At 51.4% G+C, this 17,235-nt stretch overlaps 1 protein-coding gene and 1 long non-coding RNA gene across 4 annotated transcripts in view; one reads left to right on the forward strand and one right to left on the reverse strand.

Moving 5' to 3' along the window:
* Nucleotides 1–11,805, forward strand: part of Ano1 (anoctamin 1) — a 98,242-nt gene extending 86,437 nt beyond the window's left edge. For all 3 annotated transcript variants that reach the window (XM_059263947.1, XM_059263955.1, XM_059263964.1), the window contains 4 exons: nucleotides 1,457–1,509; nucleotides 3,033–3,217; nucleotides 7,619–7,724; nucleotides 10,185–11,805. In XM_059263947.1, the coding sequence (XP_059119930.1) occupies nucleotides 1,457–1,509; nucleotides 3,033–3,217; nucleotides 7,619–7,724; nucleotides 10,185–10,451 (611 nt within the window). In that variant the 3' untranslated portion in view covers nucleotides 10,452–11,805. The remainder of the gene's footprint in view (nucleotides 1–1,456; nucleotides 1,510–3,032; nucleotides 3,218–7,618; nucleotides 7,725–10,184) is intronic.
* A 1,031-nt stretch (nucleotides 11,806–12,836) lies between these two features.
* LOC131898379 (uncharacterized) lies at nucleotides 12,837–16,660 on the reverse strand. The gene is made up of 4 exons (XR_009375918.1): nucleotides 16,468–16,660; nucleotides 14,690–14,869; nucleotides 13,967–14,056; nucleotides 12,837–13,138 (listed from the first exon to the last, which is right to left on the reverse strand). It is a non-coding gene; the product is annotated as an uncharacterized LOC131898379 (long non-coding RNA).
* Between the last annotated feature and the right edge of the window lie 575 nt (nucleotides 16,661–17,235).

The raw sequence follows: 17,235 nt of genomic DNA on the forward strand, positions 1-17,235 counted from the left end.
TGCAGCCAGTCAACAGACACCTAATAGGTAAATGCAGCGAGGCTCTGGAGACACAATGATGCATGAACCATAGCCTGCGCTGAGTCTACAGAAGAGTTCTCAGCTCCTGAAACACCACCCAAGAGCCCAGGCGTGAAGGGTTTCCACCAGTGACTGGAATTGTTTGCAATGACCTCACACGGATACCCTTCCCTCCTAGTGCCCTTGCTGGCCCCCTCATGCCTGTGCAGTTTTCGGCATGCAGGATCTACCTGTCTGCCTACCACTTCTGCTAGCAGGAAGCTAGCTAGAACCACCATCACAGGAAGCACTAGGTAGATGTGCGTGAACATCTCATCGGAGTAGACTGTCACTCACTAGGGGCAGGAACGTGGGATGGCTCTTTCTGAGACTTCCCACCTGGTGGCTATGCATGGGTGTCTCATTGCCATGATGGAGGCTGTTTTATTCTGGAATTGTCGCTGGCTAGGGCAGGAGGACTTGTCTAATGCATGCACATTGCTGTGGCTTTGGCCGCTGGTCAAACTACATCACAGATCCTGGGATGCCAGGGCTGAACACCTGCTGGCCTCATGGGCCACCAGTGTGAAGCTCAAAAATGAGAGTTTGGAAGCTGCCTACTACTTCTAGATGGGGGAGGGGGGTAGTGCGCAGCATGTGGTGCCTGGCCATCCACCACACCTGGAACAAAACACCTGCCATTGTTTCCCCAAGGGTGGAGACGGTAGGATCCACTCAGGGTGACTTCTGAGAAGCCATAGACCTGGCTCAGGGCTGGGAGCCAGATATGGACAGGACACACTCTTGGCCTAATGGGATGCGATTCAGGACAGGACCCCTAGACACACTCCCAGCCTCATGGGTGAGGTTGGGGCTGGGGGACGCAGTGCATGGGACTCCCTGCAGGAATCTCAGCCTGGAGGCCCTCGCTAAGCACCTCACCTCCTTCCTGGGTCTTGTTCCTTCTCCTTTCCACTGGAGGATGGCTGAGGAGCAAGGTCCCACCACACCGGGGTAAGCCTTCTGCCCATCTGGGATCCTAGTAGTGGAAGCCAGGTCATATTCAAGCATGATGGTTGGCTTGAACACTGCTGAGCATCACCCCCAAGGCAAGATCCCAGCCTCACCAGTCAGGATGCCCTAGCCAGAGCTGCACTGGGGTGTAGGAAAGGGATCTTCCTGCACTAAGCACATCTAGACAGGTTCACAGGGAGGATGCAGGGCCACTAGGGAATGTCTAAGCCTTGGAACTCATAGACAACCCAGAAGGTGACATGGCAGCACAGTACAGCCAGGGCATTGGCATTCCCTGGGCTCCTTCCGTGCCTTTTCCAGCATTGCTGGGGATGGCCCTCTAGCTGCCCCAGTTCCTGCAATGCTGGGCCCACCCAGGCCCTGCCTGGGTGTCACAAACTGTACACCAGTTCACAGAAGTTCCCATCTGCTTCTCCCCTAGGCATCTGGTATAACATTCTCAGAGGCGTCGGGAAGCTGGCTGTCATCATTAATGTAAGTGATGGGAGTGGGATTCCTGGCTGGGCAGTGAGGCCACCAGGGCTGTTGGGATATCTCTCTTTAGGAACTTCCCTTGAAGACTGGGGCTGTGGCTCAGTAGGTGGCATGCTAGTCTAGCGTGCATGAGGCCTGAGTTTCATCCCCAGCATTGAATAAACCAGGTGTGGTGGAGCACACATGTGCTTCCAGCTCTTAGGGAAGAGGAACCTGAAGGATCTGAAGTTCAAGGTCGCACTCATAGAGAGCTCAAGACCAGCCTGGCCTACGTAAGACACTGTCTCCAAACAAACAAAAAACTCGTTTGTAACAGCTGAAAAAGGGAGAGACAAAGGTATCACCTGTTCATTCTCTATCAAGCCAGTGTCACACTCCCAGCTTCCTTCCCAGCCCATGACCATGTCTTCCCAGCACATGGTATGGCCCCTACTAGCTTTTCCGCATCAACAGTGGCATAGCTCTTGGCCACTGTGGTCTCCACAGGCTCCGTATTACTGCAGCGAAGCCCAAAGCTGGCTCAGAGACCCAGGAACCACAAGTGGACCTGTAGCACCCACGGCATCGTCCCTATAGCCTTCTGCCTTTCTGTCCGCTGACTGAGCCCCCGTCTGCAGACATTGCACATGGGAAGCGGGGTAGCTCCCAGAACAGTCGCAGGCCCAGGGTGTCCAGTGCAGAGACACCTGGGATCCAGTTCCCACTAGGCATAGGGGTGATATTCAAGCCACTAGGAGCTTCCAGACTCCACTCTGTCCTTGCCTCCTGCCAAGTGCCCACGTCTCCAAATGAGGCCTTGAGGCCCCTTGTTAAAGGAACTGAGAACGGCTGACAAATAGCTGAAGCTCCATGCCTGACCCCAGGGGTGCAAAATTAGGGTCCAGAATGAGGGGGGCCCAGAATATAGCCTGTGTGAAATGTGTGAAGCCAGGGCACACACAGAACATCTCATGAGGACAACAGCAACAATGTTAGATGCTCCCAGAATATTCTAAACCTGCTAGGTTCTTGCCACATACCAAGCCGTTACTCTGTACACAGCTGTGGAGGTACAGCCTGGCAAGCCCCATGTTACAGATAGCTAAGGCATAGAAAGGAAGGGTAACATACCCAAGGCCACACAGCCATGAGAGGCTGTGGGGCTTCAGGTCCCTGCATGAATTCTGTCATAGAGCTAGGCAGGAACTTTACAGTTTGCAGATTCCTTCTTTGGGCTCTTGAATTTCTCTGGCAAGTCCAGGAGGTTAGGTCTGTGCTCAGTGGGTGTGGTCAACTTGTTGAAGAAGAACAGAAGGATAGCACAGAGAGGTTGTGCACTTCGCCCAGAGCCACACAGCCTGTGCAAGGCACCCCACTATCCCTACTGTCCCTACTTAAGGACCACTGCCATAGCCCTCTGTACTCCTGCAAGCTGCAGAAGGGGACAGGGACGTCCTGACCCTTTGTTCACCCATGCAACCCTGCCCCGCCCTGCCCTGCCTCTCCCTGGATCCTCACTCACACTCACCCCTTTTCCCTGGCAGGCCTTTGTGATCTCGTTCACGTCTGACTTCATCCCTCGCCTGGTGTACCTCTACATGTACAGTCAGAACGGGACCATGCACGGCTTCGTCAACCACACCCTCTCCTCCTTCAACGTCAGCGACTTCCAGAATGGCACAGCACCCAACGACCCCCTGGACCTGGGCTATGAGGTTCAGATCTGCAGGTACTGCTTGCGTGTCTCCTCCTGAAGAGAGGTCCTTGCAGAGGCAGCTGGGAGAAGCCAGGGTGCTGCTTCAGGTGCAGAGCTCGAGGACTGCTTACATGCAGTTAGTTAAATGACAGCAGGGGTGGCACATGCCTATATAATCCCACACTCGGAGCCTGAGGCAGGGGGATTGCTGTGAGTTTGAGGCCAACCTGGACTACATGAGACCCAGCCTCAAATGTAGTCTACTGGGAGGTGGAAACAAAAGACCAGAAGTTCAAGGCCATCCTCAGCTACATACTGAGATTGAGGCCAGCCTGTGCTATTAGATCTTGTCTCCCCCCAAAAAAAGCGTAACATGAGCCAGAGAGGTGGCTTAGCAGTTAAGGACACTTGTTCTTGTGTTTGATTCCCAGCACCCACAAGGTGGCTCACAACCATCTATAACTCCAGTTCCAGGGACCTGAAGCCCTCTTCTGGCATCCACAGGCACCAGGCATGCATGTGGTGCACAGACAGACATATATGCAGGCAAAACATTCATATACATAAAATAAGTAAAAATCTTTTTAAAAATTAAAAAACAGAAAACCAAAAAAAAATGTACGTGTATATATCGTGTATTTGGAGACACACACACACACACACACACACACACACACACACATGCACGCATATGCACGCACACTGCGCGCACGCATTCATGTATGATGTCATGCATGGTGGTGCATACCTATCATCCAAGCATTCAAGAGGCTGAGGCAGGATGAGGCAAGGCTGGACTACCCCAAACACTTTCCTGTTTTGTTTGTTGTTGCGTGGGTTTGTTTGTTTACTTTTTTCTTTCTGTAATAGAGTTTCTCTGTATAGCCCTGGCTGTCCTGGAACTAACTCACTGTTTAGTCCATGTGGCCCCAAACTCACAGAGACCCTCCTGCCTCTGTCTTCTAAGTCTTTAGGCAGGACCTAAAGCCAGATAGCTGGGATTAAAGGTATGCACTGCCCAGCTGAGGCCCTGTCTTTAATAATAGATAAAATGTGGTGGACGGGCAGGAAGTGGCAGAGAGCCATTCACTGTTTCTGGAGCTCTGGTTATACACATGATCTATTCCCTAGAAGCCAACCTGGCACCTTAGCTCATGAGTGGATGTGGGTTATCCCTGAAGATTCCCATGCGGGAAACTCCTCCTCAGGGTGGCTGGCAGAGGAAAGGTGCCTTAAAGAGGTGGGGTCTGACATTGTTACCCTGGGAGATGGAAGCAGGAGGATCAGTTTAAGGCTGTGTATTTAGTTTGACACAACCTAGGCTAATGAGACCCTGACTCAAATAAATAAATAGATAGATAGATAGATAGATAGATAGATAGATAGATAGATAGATGATAGATAGATAGATAAGTTTATATATTTATGAATGCATTATATTTGTTATACATGATATGTTTATATATGAATAAATAAGTTATAAATAATAAACTTTTTTACTTATTTATTCAAGTAGCGTAAGGCTACTACAAGGAAAAAGAAAAAGGAAAGAAAAGGAAACATCATTTCTGTGTGTTTTGTGCTAGGATAAAACAGCAGCTATCCTAGGACCCAGTTCAGAGGCAAAAAAAGAAAAAAGAAAAAGAAAAGAAAAGAGGCGGAGCCTAGGAGGGCAAGTTTTGAGAGGAGACAGCCCAGCATGACTTCCATATCTGAAAGCCCCCTCTCTGCACACAACCTAGGACAGAAATGCCTCAGCCCAGGGGACCCTCCCGTGTTGAAAACACAAGCCACCTCAGAAGCTGGTTGCTTCTACCACCTTCCCCTGCTTAGTAGCTCTGCAGAGTACCCTTCTTGCCCCAGGGTCTCGGGACTGCCCAGTCTGGAGAGAGAGGCTCAGACCACCTCTTGCTAGCCCAAGTGGACTTTCTGAGTGTCGGTGGTTTTTGCTCCCTATAGAATTGTTCGTGGAGCTGTCGGCTGGGGCCCTGTGTGTGCACCAGCAGTGGTGTTGGTCACTCCTGGGAAAAGCAAAGATGCTTTTCCTGTATTGGGGAACACAGTCGGGGACAGAGATATCTGCCACTGGTGTCAAGGGGCCCAGCTCAGGGAGCTGCCTCAAAACCCAACCTCCCATTGGGACAGCCGGGCTGCAGGACACCCTGGTATTGTTGAAAGCCCCCTCACCCAGGGCACCATCAGGCGCTACAGAGTTCAGGGACATGGAAGTCTAGAGGGAAAGTCACTAAGAGAAAACAGAGAAATCACTCTTGTTTTTCTGCACACTCCTGGCAGAGCAGCAGATGGTGCTGAGGGCAAGCGGCAGGCTGGAGCACAGGGAGGACACAGGCAGGGGCTTCTAGACGAAACCAGAGAAGCAGAACTCCAAGAACACAGGGCCCAGAACCCATCTATGCTCCTGCTGCTTTGGGCCCGTGCCCTGATCCCCAGCTCCAGTTGCAGCCAGACTTCCCACCACCTGGACCACCATCCTGTGCCTCAGCCACCTTGAGCTCCCCCCATACACCAGACGCACCCACCACAGCCACCTCCCAAAGCTGGAGCCCAGCTCAGCCCCGAGTGTGGCAAGAGCAGCGGCTAGGATCTGAGATTATTCCTGTGGGCTCCTGTTTATTCCTGTGCTGAAGCAGGCATGGCCCAGGTCAGCCCCATCCACTCAGAGACCACATTCTCTTCTCCCCACGGGGCCTGGAAGAGGGCTGACTAGTAAAGCTGAGTACAGGAAGAGAATGAATCTTCTAGGGGTCAGTATGGCTGGGAGTCATGGGTGGGCTTCAGGGAGGCATAGGAGTTTTCCGGGTGGCCCAAGGCTTGGAGGGAAAAGGCCGAACAGAAACGTGTGGTAACACCGGGGGCACAGGCTGTTTGCTCCCATCAGAATGGCTGTACAACTTCTGCTCAGCAGCTGCCGCTGTTCCCAGCCAGTCCCATCTGGGGAGCCGGTAGTTCCATGGCAAACAGGCCCTAGAGACTCCTGTCCAGCTCCCTCCAAGAACAAAAGGCTCCATCTGCTGTGTTTTCGTCTAAGTGTCCTCTGGGATGGAGTCGGGCACTCACAGATGCTTGTGACATAAACAAGTGAGGGAATGTTCAAACTGAGGACCAGAGAGGCCAAGCAAGGGCTCGGGGATGCACAGCAAGTTGATAGTAAATGTGAGCTGAGCATCAGGGTTGTGCTTCTGGGGCCAGGTGCCTCCTTCTGGTGTCCCCTTCCTGGGCTTCAGCCATTGGTGACCAGCCTGTGACATACCAGACCCTACCCCTGACTTTGGGAATTGTACTATATTATTTATGTACCTCATTGCTGTAACAGGATGCCTGACAGAAATCAACATGGTGGCCCACGCCTTTAATCCCAGCACTCGGGAAGCAGAGGAAGGCGGATCTGAGTTCGAGGCCAGCCTAGTTTACATAGCGAGTTCCAGGACAGCCAGGGTAGTTACACAGAGAAACCCTGTCTCAGGGGGAAAAAAAAAGAACAACAAATCCACTTTAGGAGGGAAAGGCTTGTTCTGGCTCATAGTGTGAAGGGACAGTCCACCCTGAGGAAAGTGAAGGCATCAGGAGTGTGGGGCTGCTGGTCACATTGCATCCACAGACAGAAAGCAGAGAGAGATGGACTCCAGTGAGCAGCTTGCTTTTCAGTCCAGGACCCCAGTCCATGGAGGGCCCCGCCCACATTCGGAGCAGGTCTTCCCACCTCAGTTAAGGCTCTCTGGTGGGAACACCCTCACACCTTCCCAGAGGTTCATGATGACTCTATTATTTATTTGTCTGTGTGGGTGTGTGTGCCTGGACCATGATGCACATATGGAGGGAAGAGGGCAGTTTTCTCTTGCTACCATGTGGGTCCTAGGAATCAAACTCAGGTAGTCAGGCTTGGTACCACCACCTTTCCACACCGGGTCATTGCGACAGCCCTCCATGGTAACTCCAAATCCAGTCACGTAGACAACCAAGATCAACCATGTGGGCTGAGTGGTTCCGAGCCCTGGCTGCTCTTCCAGAGGACCAGAGTCCAGATCCCATAACCCACATCTGGCTGCTCTCAGCCACCTGTAACACCAATATCAGGGTGATCCGCCACTCCCTTCTAGCCTCTGAGGACACTGCATGCACATTCACAGACATGCATAATTAAATTTAGAAGAAAAAAAAGATAATCATCCTTGTTAATTTGACACCAAACACATCATTTTAAATCAAGACGTCCCACCTCTGGCCCTAAAGGCCTGAGTTCATCTCATAGAACACACTGCATCTAGTCTGTCTCAAAGGTCCTGAGTATCAACACTGTCCAAAGTCCCTGGTGTTTGTTTTCTCCAAGCGCCTGGGCCCTGACCACCCCATCCAGCTTCTCTCCAGAGCCTGAGATCCACTTGACCTGCCCTTGACTCCCCACACCTTTTGCAGGTACAAAGATTACCGTGAGCCTCCATGGTCAGAACACAAGTATGACATTTCTAAAGACTTCTGGGCTGTCCTGGCCGCCCGACTGGCATTTGTCATTGTCTTCCAGGTATGTGTGTGTGGGGACATCTGTCTCCGGAATGTGGAGGGACAGCATGTGGGAAGTACTGATAGGGGAGGGGGAGCTGATAATGGCAGGAGGTGGGGACCTTGAGATGGGGACTCTGAGGAGGATACTGATGGACCTGAACCTGAGCAGTGACTAAGAGAATGTCATGGAACAGGCAAGGAAAGGGTGGGCTGGTGAGAGCTGTGAGCTCCATAGAGCAGACTTGCAGGAAGAAGAGGCTGGTCTCTGTCCCAGCTTGTCTCCCTCTGTCTCTGTGCCAGAGCCAGGGGACAGGCAAGTTCAGACTAGAGACAGTGGTTCTCAGATGACCCCAGACACAGCCAGCAGCACCTACTATGGGCTAAACTACACACACACACACACACACACACACACACACACACACACACACACACACCCTGACTGAAGGCCCAGAGAGGAGTTACTGAGGCCCATGCACATCCCTCTGGCATCGTGGAAATCCATGTCAGCACGACAGTGGACCAAACACTCACAGCTGGGAAATTCCAACACCAGGTCCTCTCTGCTCTGCTCCTTCCATTCCTAACTGGGCACTCATCCTTCCCTCAGCCCTTCACTGAAGTGGGTCCAGAAGGTATTGGGCTAGGCTTGGGGTAATGTCCTAGCTTGTTTTTCTGTCGCTGTGATAAAAAACATGACCGAACTTGGGGAAGAATGTGTTTGTTACACTCCATCGTAGGGAAGCCGAGGTAGGAACTGGAGGCAGGAGCCGATGCAGAGGCTGTGGAGGGTTCTGCTTACTAGATTGCTCCCCATGTTTTGCTGGGCTTGTTTCTTCTACACCTGCCCAGGGATGGCCCCTCGCACAGCAGGCTGGGCCCTTTCACACTTCACAATTACCGATCAAGAAAACACTTCCTAGGAAGAGATGGTTCAGCAGTTAAGCTGTTCTTCCAAGGGACCTGGGTTCGATTCCTAGCATCCATATGGCAGCTCACAGCCATCTGAAACTCCAGTGCCAGGAGATCCAATGCCCTCTTCTGGCCACCCTGAGCCAGACATACACTCACATGTCCACAGACATGCACTTACATGTGCACAGGCATACACTCAAGCAAAACACCCAAATACATTAGATAAAATAACAAAATTTTTTACAAAACAAAATGATGCCCAGGCTTGCCTGCAACCTCATCTTACAGAGGCATTTTCTCCATTGAGAGTCCCTCTTCCCAAATGACTCTAGCCTGTGTCAAGTTGACATAAAACTACCCAACATATGAGGGCCACTGAGGGAAGCTCTAGACCAGTGGTTCTCAACCTTCCTAATGCTGGGACCCTTTAATACAGTTCCTCATGTTATGGCGACCCCCCAGTCATAAAATCATTTCATTGCTGCTTCATAACTGTAATTTTGCTACTGTTGTGAACTGTAATGTAAATATCTGATATGCACAATATCTGATGGGTGGGGGGTCACGACCCACAGATTAAGAACCACTGCTCTGAGCTGAGCTAGCGTAGCAGGCAGGAGTGTCGTGGAGAGGGTTTCCACTGGGGACAGCTCTGCCCATCCCGGCAGGCACACGCTGCCCCAGCCACCAGAAGATAATGGGCCCTTATCATCCTAAATGGCTGGTCACTGACTCCCACAGCCAGGCTGGGAATAGGGAGGCAGAGGGTCCTGAGCCATGCCGTAGTCCAAAGCTGGGAGCACAGCTAGGACAGTCACCTCTGAGCAAAGGCCAGTCACCGATGCTCGGGTGCCAACAAATGCACCCGAAGGTGTTTGATGAACGAGAACGTTGGTCTTCCTTACAAGCTGACTTACTTCCGTTTTGCCCCTTAAGCATCTCCACGGGCACGGCCAGCGCTCGGGAACCTGGCAGGCCTCAGGCTTCAAGGACCAGCCCTCAGCTCACTCCTGGCACCGCAGTGCCTTAATAAGTGTTCCTTGCAGCCTGGTGCTATTGCTGTGTCTGATGGCCCCAGCTGAAGAATCAACCTTTCAGAGCATTTTCTTGCTCACTCAGTTTGGATTCTTCAAAAAAGCCAAGAAGGGACAGTGGAGGGCAAGACCCTGCTTCATCCCCCAGCTTCTCAAAAAGAAAAGGGAGAAAGCCCGGGTTTCCAGGGTCTGCACCTCCCTGTCCCGTTTACACCTTCTGGGAAACGGAGGCCCAGAAGAATAGGACATGCGCAGGGACAGGGAGTGAAGGGGTGGGTTGTGCCACATGGAGCAGGCAGATAGGAGGTAGTGCATAGGTGGGCCGCAGAGGTAGGGATGTGCACATCGGGTGCACAGGTGGGAATATGCACAGGTTGGATGTACCCAGGAGAGGGTCATAGGTGGGGTGCGTAGGTGAGGCTATGGTGAGGGGATGCGAATGGTGTGCACAGGTGATCTAGACACTAGGCAGAGGCTGGGGTATCCTCCAGGCCCCTCTGGCCCCATCCCCATCACTTCTTTCCCCGTAGAACCTGGTGATGTTCATGAGTGACTTCGTGGACTGGGTGATCCCTGACATCCCCAAAGACATCAGCCAGCAGATCCACAAGGAGAAGGTTCTCATGGTGGAGTTGTTCATGCGTGAGGAGCAGGGCAAGCAGCAGCTACTAGACACGTGGATGGAGAAGGAGAAGCCGAGGGACGTGCCTTGCAACAACCACAGCCCCACTGCCCGGCCAGAGGCAGGTGACGGCAGCCCAGTCCCCAGCTACGAGTACCACGGGGGCGCGCTGTAGCCACGATGGCAGGCCAGCAGGCCAGCAGGCTTCTGACCATCACCAAGTGACCACCCGGTTCCCTCCAGAGCCAGCACTTTTAGCCCCACCAGGGCCTGTGGCTCTTGTGTTGTCTGCACACGTGGAGGGCCACTCTGACGTGACAACGGTCTTCTTTCTTCTTTCTGTTTCTTCTCATTCTTGCACAATGCCATTAAGCAGGGACATTTTTATCTTTAGTATTCAATGCCAAGGATGGCTGGTGACAGGTCTGAACGGGCAATGCAAGGGCATGTTCCACAGACCCGTAGTGGGGGACCTAGAGCCCCCCTCCACAGTGGTAAGGGGCCAAGGCCCTGAATTAGCATCCTTCGTCTGAAGGATGCTTTGGGATAGGGACAGAGTGGTGTCTAGGAACCTGGTGACATTTCGCAGGAGGATGAATGACTTAGACTCAGGTTCCCAAAGATGTCACCTGCTCTAGTTGGACAAGCTGGATGACTCCACTGTCTTTCCTTCTGGGAGCTCAGAAGTTCAGACCTGGCTACCCAAACAGTACACACATGGTAGCTTTGTGCTGTGTGCCGGTAACGGAGGGGGGTGCCCCTGGTTGACCAGCACTCTTGGTGTCCCCAGCAGGCTCCACATCAGCTACTCAAGGGCCCCTCACACCGAGCTGATGTCTTCCTTGTGAGACGAGCTGGGGTGACAGGCGGAACATCTCTAAAAAGGCTGAAGGGTTTCACCAAGCCCCAGGGCCTCCATGGGTTCCTTTGCTGCTCTTTAGAACACATATTGGTTTTTGTCTAAAAATCAATAATGTGGTGGATTGGAGGGATTTTCTTTCTGTAGCTCAAGGTGGAAGGAGTTTATTTTGTCAGTTAACCAAATGCTGAGAGGAAATTAGAATATCGTTACTACCAAAGATTTTTCTCAGTAAAGACTTCTATTTTGGTAACACGCCTATATTTTCACTCACGGGGATATGAGATCCTTGGCACTTACTGTTGTAATAGCCTCTAAAACAAGCCTCACGGGCCAGCTTCAGTTGGTGTGCTAACCAGCTGGGCGGGTCTCTCAGCACTGTAGCCCCAAGTGTCTTTGCCCAAGCTGGAAGAGGCAACTCCCTACACTCGCCTTAGGGCAAGGCTGGGGGCAAGGCTGTGGTCGGCAGCTGGGGTCTGAGGCATGGCCTTCGAAGGTTTTCACTGTTTGCTAAAATCATGAGACCTGATGCTTCTCTTTTCTCTTGTGCGGTGAAGTGGTTTCCAATGATGTTTTGTATATAGCTATCATATCCAGAATTAGGTAATTACCAAAAATTCTTTTACAGAAACCATTTTTTTAAAAAAAGAAAAAAAAAACAAAAACAAAACTGAATGTACACACACCCATAGGAGACTGTGGCTGAGCATTTGTCAAAATAAATTTGAATACACAACCCTGGCCTCTTCTGAGTGTTCTTGTCCCAATCCATTCCTGTCTTTAAGGTCCCTGATGAGCCCTGTGCTTGATCCTGCAGATTTGAAAATGACTGACTCAAGAACATTCGTCTCTTTTGTGGCAGATGTGTGAATTATTCTAGATGGTCCTGGGATGCCATCTCGCTGTGGTGTGTGCATGGACTGTGCAAGTGTTTGTGTGTGCCTTCCTGTGCACGTATGTGTGCATGTGTATACCCATGTTGCTCGTGTGTGCCTGCGTGTGTTTGTGTCCGCATGTGCGTGTCTGCATGCACACATGTATATGCATACCTGTGCATGCACACACGTATGGATGTGTATTTTTATGCCTTGTAAGTGCATTGTGTGCTATTGTTACACTTGCTTCCACATGCACGTTTCCATATGTGAGTATGTTTGTGCACACTACACATAGTCATGCATGTGTTTGCATTCACTTGTGTGTGTACACGTGTACATTGTGCATTCACGTGTCTGTGTGCAGATGTGCTGTGTGTCTGTGTGTGTGGACATGGGCACTGGATCCCTCTAGGCATGAGACTATGCTTCAGTGAAGAGTACAGTCACCCCTCAGCCACCTTTCCCACAGCCTCACATCTAGGGCATCATCTACAACCCAGCGCACTAGAACCAGCATTATACATTGTCCCGAAATCCCATGAGGAACAGCATTATGGGGCCAGTGTTTTCGTGTGGGCAAGTAGGGACATTTATTTTAAAATGTTGCCCATATTCACCATAATTTCATAAAACAAAAAATCCTTTTCTTTTTTTTTTTTTTTTTTTTTGGTTTTTCGAGACAGGGTTTCTCTGTGTAGCTTTGCGCCTTTTCCTGGAACTCACTTGGTAGCCCAGGCTGGCCTCGAACTCACAGAGATCCGCCTGGCTCTGCCTCCCGAGTGCTGGGATTAAAGGCGTGCGCCACCACTGCCCGGCTCAAAAAATCCTTTTCTAACACCCGAAATGCCAGTAAAGCAGTCAGCCCCTTAGCTATAGCCACAAGCTTGGCCTGGAGTCTATACGCCACTTGGCCCTGGAACCTCCCCAGAGCAGCAGCGGCCTCTGGCACCCCCTAGTGTTGGCACTCCCACACACACCCTTTAGAAAACTGCAGCTCCTATCGATGGCTCAAGAGTTGTTCTGGTTGGGCATGGTAGCATGCACACCTTTAATCCCAGCACTCAGGAGGCACAGGTGGGTGCATCTGTGTGGATTCAAGGTTATCCAGCGCTACATAGTGAGACCCTGTTTGAAAAGAGAGAAAAAAACCTATCTAAAGCCCTGGAACACTTCCTTCTCATGTGGAGGGTCCAGAAAAGACATACCTGGGGTCAGAGTTGCAGGATCCCTCCTCTGAAGCCCACAGAGAGGACATTCCCAGGGTCAGAATTGCAGGATCCCTCCTCTGAAGCCCACAGAGAGGACATTCCCAGGGTCAAAATTGCAGGATCCCTCCTCTGAAGCCCACAGAGAGGACATTCCCAGGGTCAGAATTGCAGGATCCCTCCTCTGAAGCCCACAGAGAGGACATTCCCAGGGTCAGAATTGCAGGACCCCTCCTCTGAAGCCCATGAGGGTGCAGGGTGAGGGTTTAGAGCTTCACTTCATGAGATCTCCTAACAGAGCCCCCTGCAGGACTAGAGAAGACTTTGCAGGGACAGAGTGGACATGTCCAATCCCTCCAGATGCCCCTAGAGAGGTGTCAAATGCTGATCAGAAGATGAACCCCACAACCCTATAATCCCACTTGGAAGCAAGAGATGCTGGCAGCGGCCGGGCAGTGGTGGCGCACGCCTTTAATCCCAGCACTTGGGAGGCAGAGGCAGGCAGATCTTTGTGAGTTCAAGGCCAGCCTGGGCTACAGAGCGAGATCCAGGAAAGGCGCAAAGCTACACAGAGAAACCCTGTCTCAAAAAAAAAAAAAAAAAAGAGATGCTGGCAGCTTCATAAACAGGGCTGAGGGTGTCCCAAGTTACTGCAAAGGGTACAAGCAGTGAGAGCCCAGACACATGAAGGTCTGGAGGGAGGTTGGGCAGGAAGAGCATGTGCAAAGGCCCTGAGGTGGTAGTATACCTGATGAGTTCTGAGATGGAGTGGCAAGGAGATGGCAAGATAGTGGGTAGGACTCTCTGGCTTCATGGAGCCTGAACATGGTGGCCTGGGCTGTAGGGAGGGAGGAGACAGCACATCAGTGGGATTAGATCGACACTAGGAGTCATGCAATGTTTGAGGGGAAACTATCGAATGGGACACCAAAGAGAGGGCTGCAGGCAGGCTTACACTAAGCCTGGCATGAGGTGGTTGGAGAGTGGAGAGTGGTTAATGTCACCACAAAAGCTTGGGACCTGCTGACCAAAAAGTCGGACAGCTGGGGTGCTATTTTAGGTGAGACTGGAGCTGCTTAAAGAGGGCTGCAGTCACCAGGCAGTGGTGGCGCACGCCTTTAATCCCAGCACTCAGGAGGCAGAGGCAGGTGGATCTTTGTGAGTTCGAGGCCAGCCTTGTGTACAGAGTGAGATCCAGGAAAGGCACCAAAGCTACACAGAGAAACCCTGTCTCAGGGAAAAAAAAAAAAAAAAAAAAGAGGGCTGCAGTCACACAGCAAGCTGGCTGGAAGAGCATCTCTTCGAATCAGAACTGGGCACCTAGCACTGGACATCTCTATTGCAGAGGCTTCATGGATGGAGCAAGGAAAGACGAGTCCTAGGTCTGCAACTTCTTTCTGCTTGTTTCTTAAGATTTGCTTTTATTTTTAATTGCATGTATATGAACCGGTCTGAATGTGGGCCTGTGTACCTTAGTGCAGATATCCTCAGAGGCCAGAAGAAAGCATCTGGTTGCCTGGAGTTGGAGTTCTGAGCTATGGCGAACCTCCTGATGTGTGGGTGCTGTGGATTGATCTCGGGTCCTCTGGAAGAGCAGCAAGTGCTCGTAACCACCGAGCCATCTCTCCAGCCTCAAGTTCTGCAACTTGTACTAGGTACATAATGAGTCATGTCAGGCCACAGGGATGGTGTTTGTGGACCCTGCTGCGTCCAAAGGTGGGGCCTGTTATGAGTATAAGGCAGCTCCACTTGATCCACTCCACAAGCTCACTTCTTGCTCATTTTCAAAATTTCCCGCATAAAAGCCAGGGAAATCTGCATTTAAATGTCCAGATTTCCCCAGGCCTGGTGGTTCATGCCTGTAATCCTAGCACTCAGGTGGGACATGCTAGGTCTCTGAAGCAGAGCACTATGGTTAATCTGAAGTCTCTGTCCCTTTGTGTCCCTGACCCTCTTCGCTGACCTCCATGCTGACTCTTAGCCAGGACAGGCACTACTGACCTCTTTCTGTTGGTGGCTGCTGCCCTCTGCTGGCAGCCCAGCGATCTGCATCCAGGGAGCATAAACCTAGATCCTGGGTGCAAATGATGCTGCAAACAGAAGCCACACATTTCCTGAAACTCTGTGGGCCATAAGTACCAAAGGAACCCGGAGAACTGAACTTCAGATCGGAACACACACACACACACACACAGTCCCCAAGACCCAAGGCATAACCATGCCGCGAGCTTTGACCTGGGCCCCTTCCTCTTCAGGGCTCTTTAGTTCCAACCCCTTGAGAGCTAAAGCCCAGACGGGTCCTCTGAGGCAAGCCAGGTAGATCTCCTAACCTGGGGCCTCATCTTCATTGCATTACAGACTTTTCTACCCAGCAGGCCTTCATGCTCTGTCCAGGGGCCAGGACTAAAACTGGGTGTCAAGGGTATGGGATTAAGATGTAGGTATCTAAACCAGGTGGCGGTGATGGCACATGCCTTTAATCCCAGCACTTGGGAGGCAGAGGCAGGTGGATCTCTGAGTTCAAGGCCAGCCTAGTCTACAGAACTAGTTTCAAGACAGCCAAGGCTACAAAAAGAAACCCTGTTTTGAAAAACAAACAAACAAAAAGATACAGGCTCTAGTTGGAGGTTTTTACCACGTTGCTCTTTCCCTGCAATGGAGATAACACCCTTTAAAACACATGTGCACACACACACACACACACACACACACACACACACACACGCACACACACACACAGATAGGCATGACAGGCGCATGCCTTTAATCCCAACATTTGAAAGGCGGAGGCCAGCCAGAGGTACATAGTGAGACCCTGTCTCAGAGAGAGAGGGAGAGAGACAGAGACAGAGAGAGACAGAGACAGAGAGACAGAGACAGAGAGAGACAGAGAGAGAGAGGCAAGGAACCCCCGAGAGCCAGGGGAGCTCCCACCCAGCATCAGTGGAGCAACCACACAAGAAGAGAAGATGAAAGAAACTTAGAGACCGGACAAGGTGAGTTTACCTCCACGGAACCAGTAAAGATGCTGAAGCCTTCTCTCCATTTCCTCCTTCCTCTTCCCCTCTCCTCTCCTTCCTCTTCCTCTCTCCTCTCCTTCCTCTTCCCCCTCCCCTCTTTCCTCTCTCCTCTCCTTCCTCTCCTTCCTCCCTTCTCTTGTTCATGTCCTCTTCCTTCCTCCTCCCTTCCTGCCTCCCATCCACTCACCTTCCTTTCTCTTTGTGCCTGTTGGGATGGCCTCCAGCTCACCTTGTTTTGGGGACTTTGCGTGCTCCTTCCTCCTGAAGGACCATCCTTCTGGAACCCTTGTTCTCCCTGTTGGAGCAGCCGGCGTCACTTCCCTTTGTGTGTTGACAAAGGCGGGGGGTTTCCCATGCCCTGGGCATGTCACAGCGGTGGAAAGGGAAGCAGGCTCTGCATGGCTGCCACTGCTTCTGTTTCTTCTCTCCTGGACAGGGATGAAGGAGTTACTTCTTTTTGTTTGTTTGTTTTGTCTTTCGAGCAAAGTTTCTCTGTGTCACAGCTCTGGCTGTCCTGGATCTCACTCTGTAGACCAGGCTGGCCTCGAACTCACAGAGATCCACCTGCCTCTGCCTCCCAAGTGCTGTGATTAAAGGCGTGCGCCACCACCACCACCACCAAGCTGAAGGAGATACTTCTTGAGAGGCATGCTCTGGTCACCACCACCAGAGAGGCTCCCCCTCACCCCTTTTCTTTATTAGCACAATAAAAAGAAAAACACATGCACCTGATTCTATCAAAATAATGAATATTTTTATTGCAGGATCTTATGAACAGACTGAAAAAAATGGTCATCTAACATGAGATTGACACCCAGAATAACAACAACAAAATAAGCTGGGTCTGGTGGTGCACAGCTGCAGTCTCCAGCATTTGGGAGGTGATGGCAGGAGGATCAGAAGTTTAAGGTCACACTGAGCTACATGGGGGGAGGGGTTCAAGACCAGCCTGAGAAATATGAGACCTTGTCTCAAAACAAAGAAACATGGGGAGAAA

This window comes from Peromyscus eremicus, chromosome 1, assembly GCF_949786415.1.
Source record: "Peromyscus eremicus chromosome 1, PerEre_H2_v1, whole genome shotgun sequence".
Taxonomy (NCBI): domain Eukaryota; kingdom Metazoa; phylum Chordata; class Mammalia; order Rodentia; family Cricetidae; genus Peromyscus; species Peromyscus eremicus.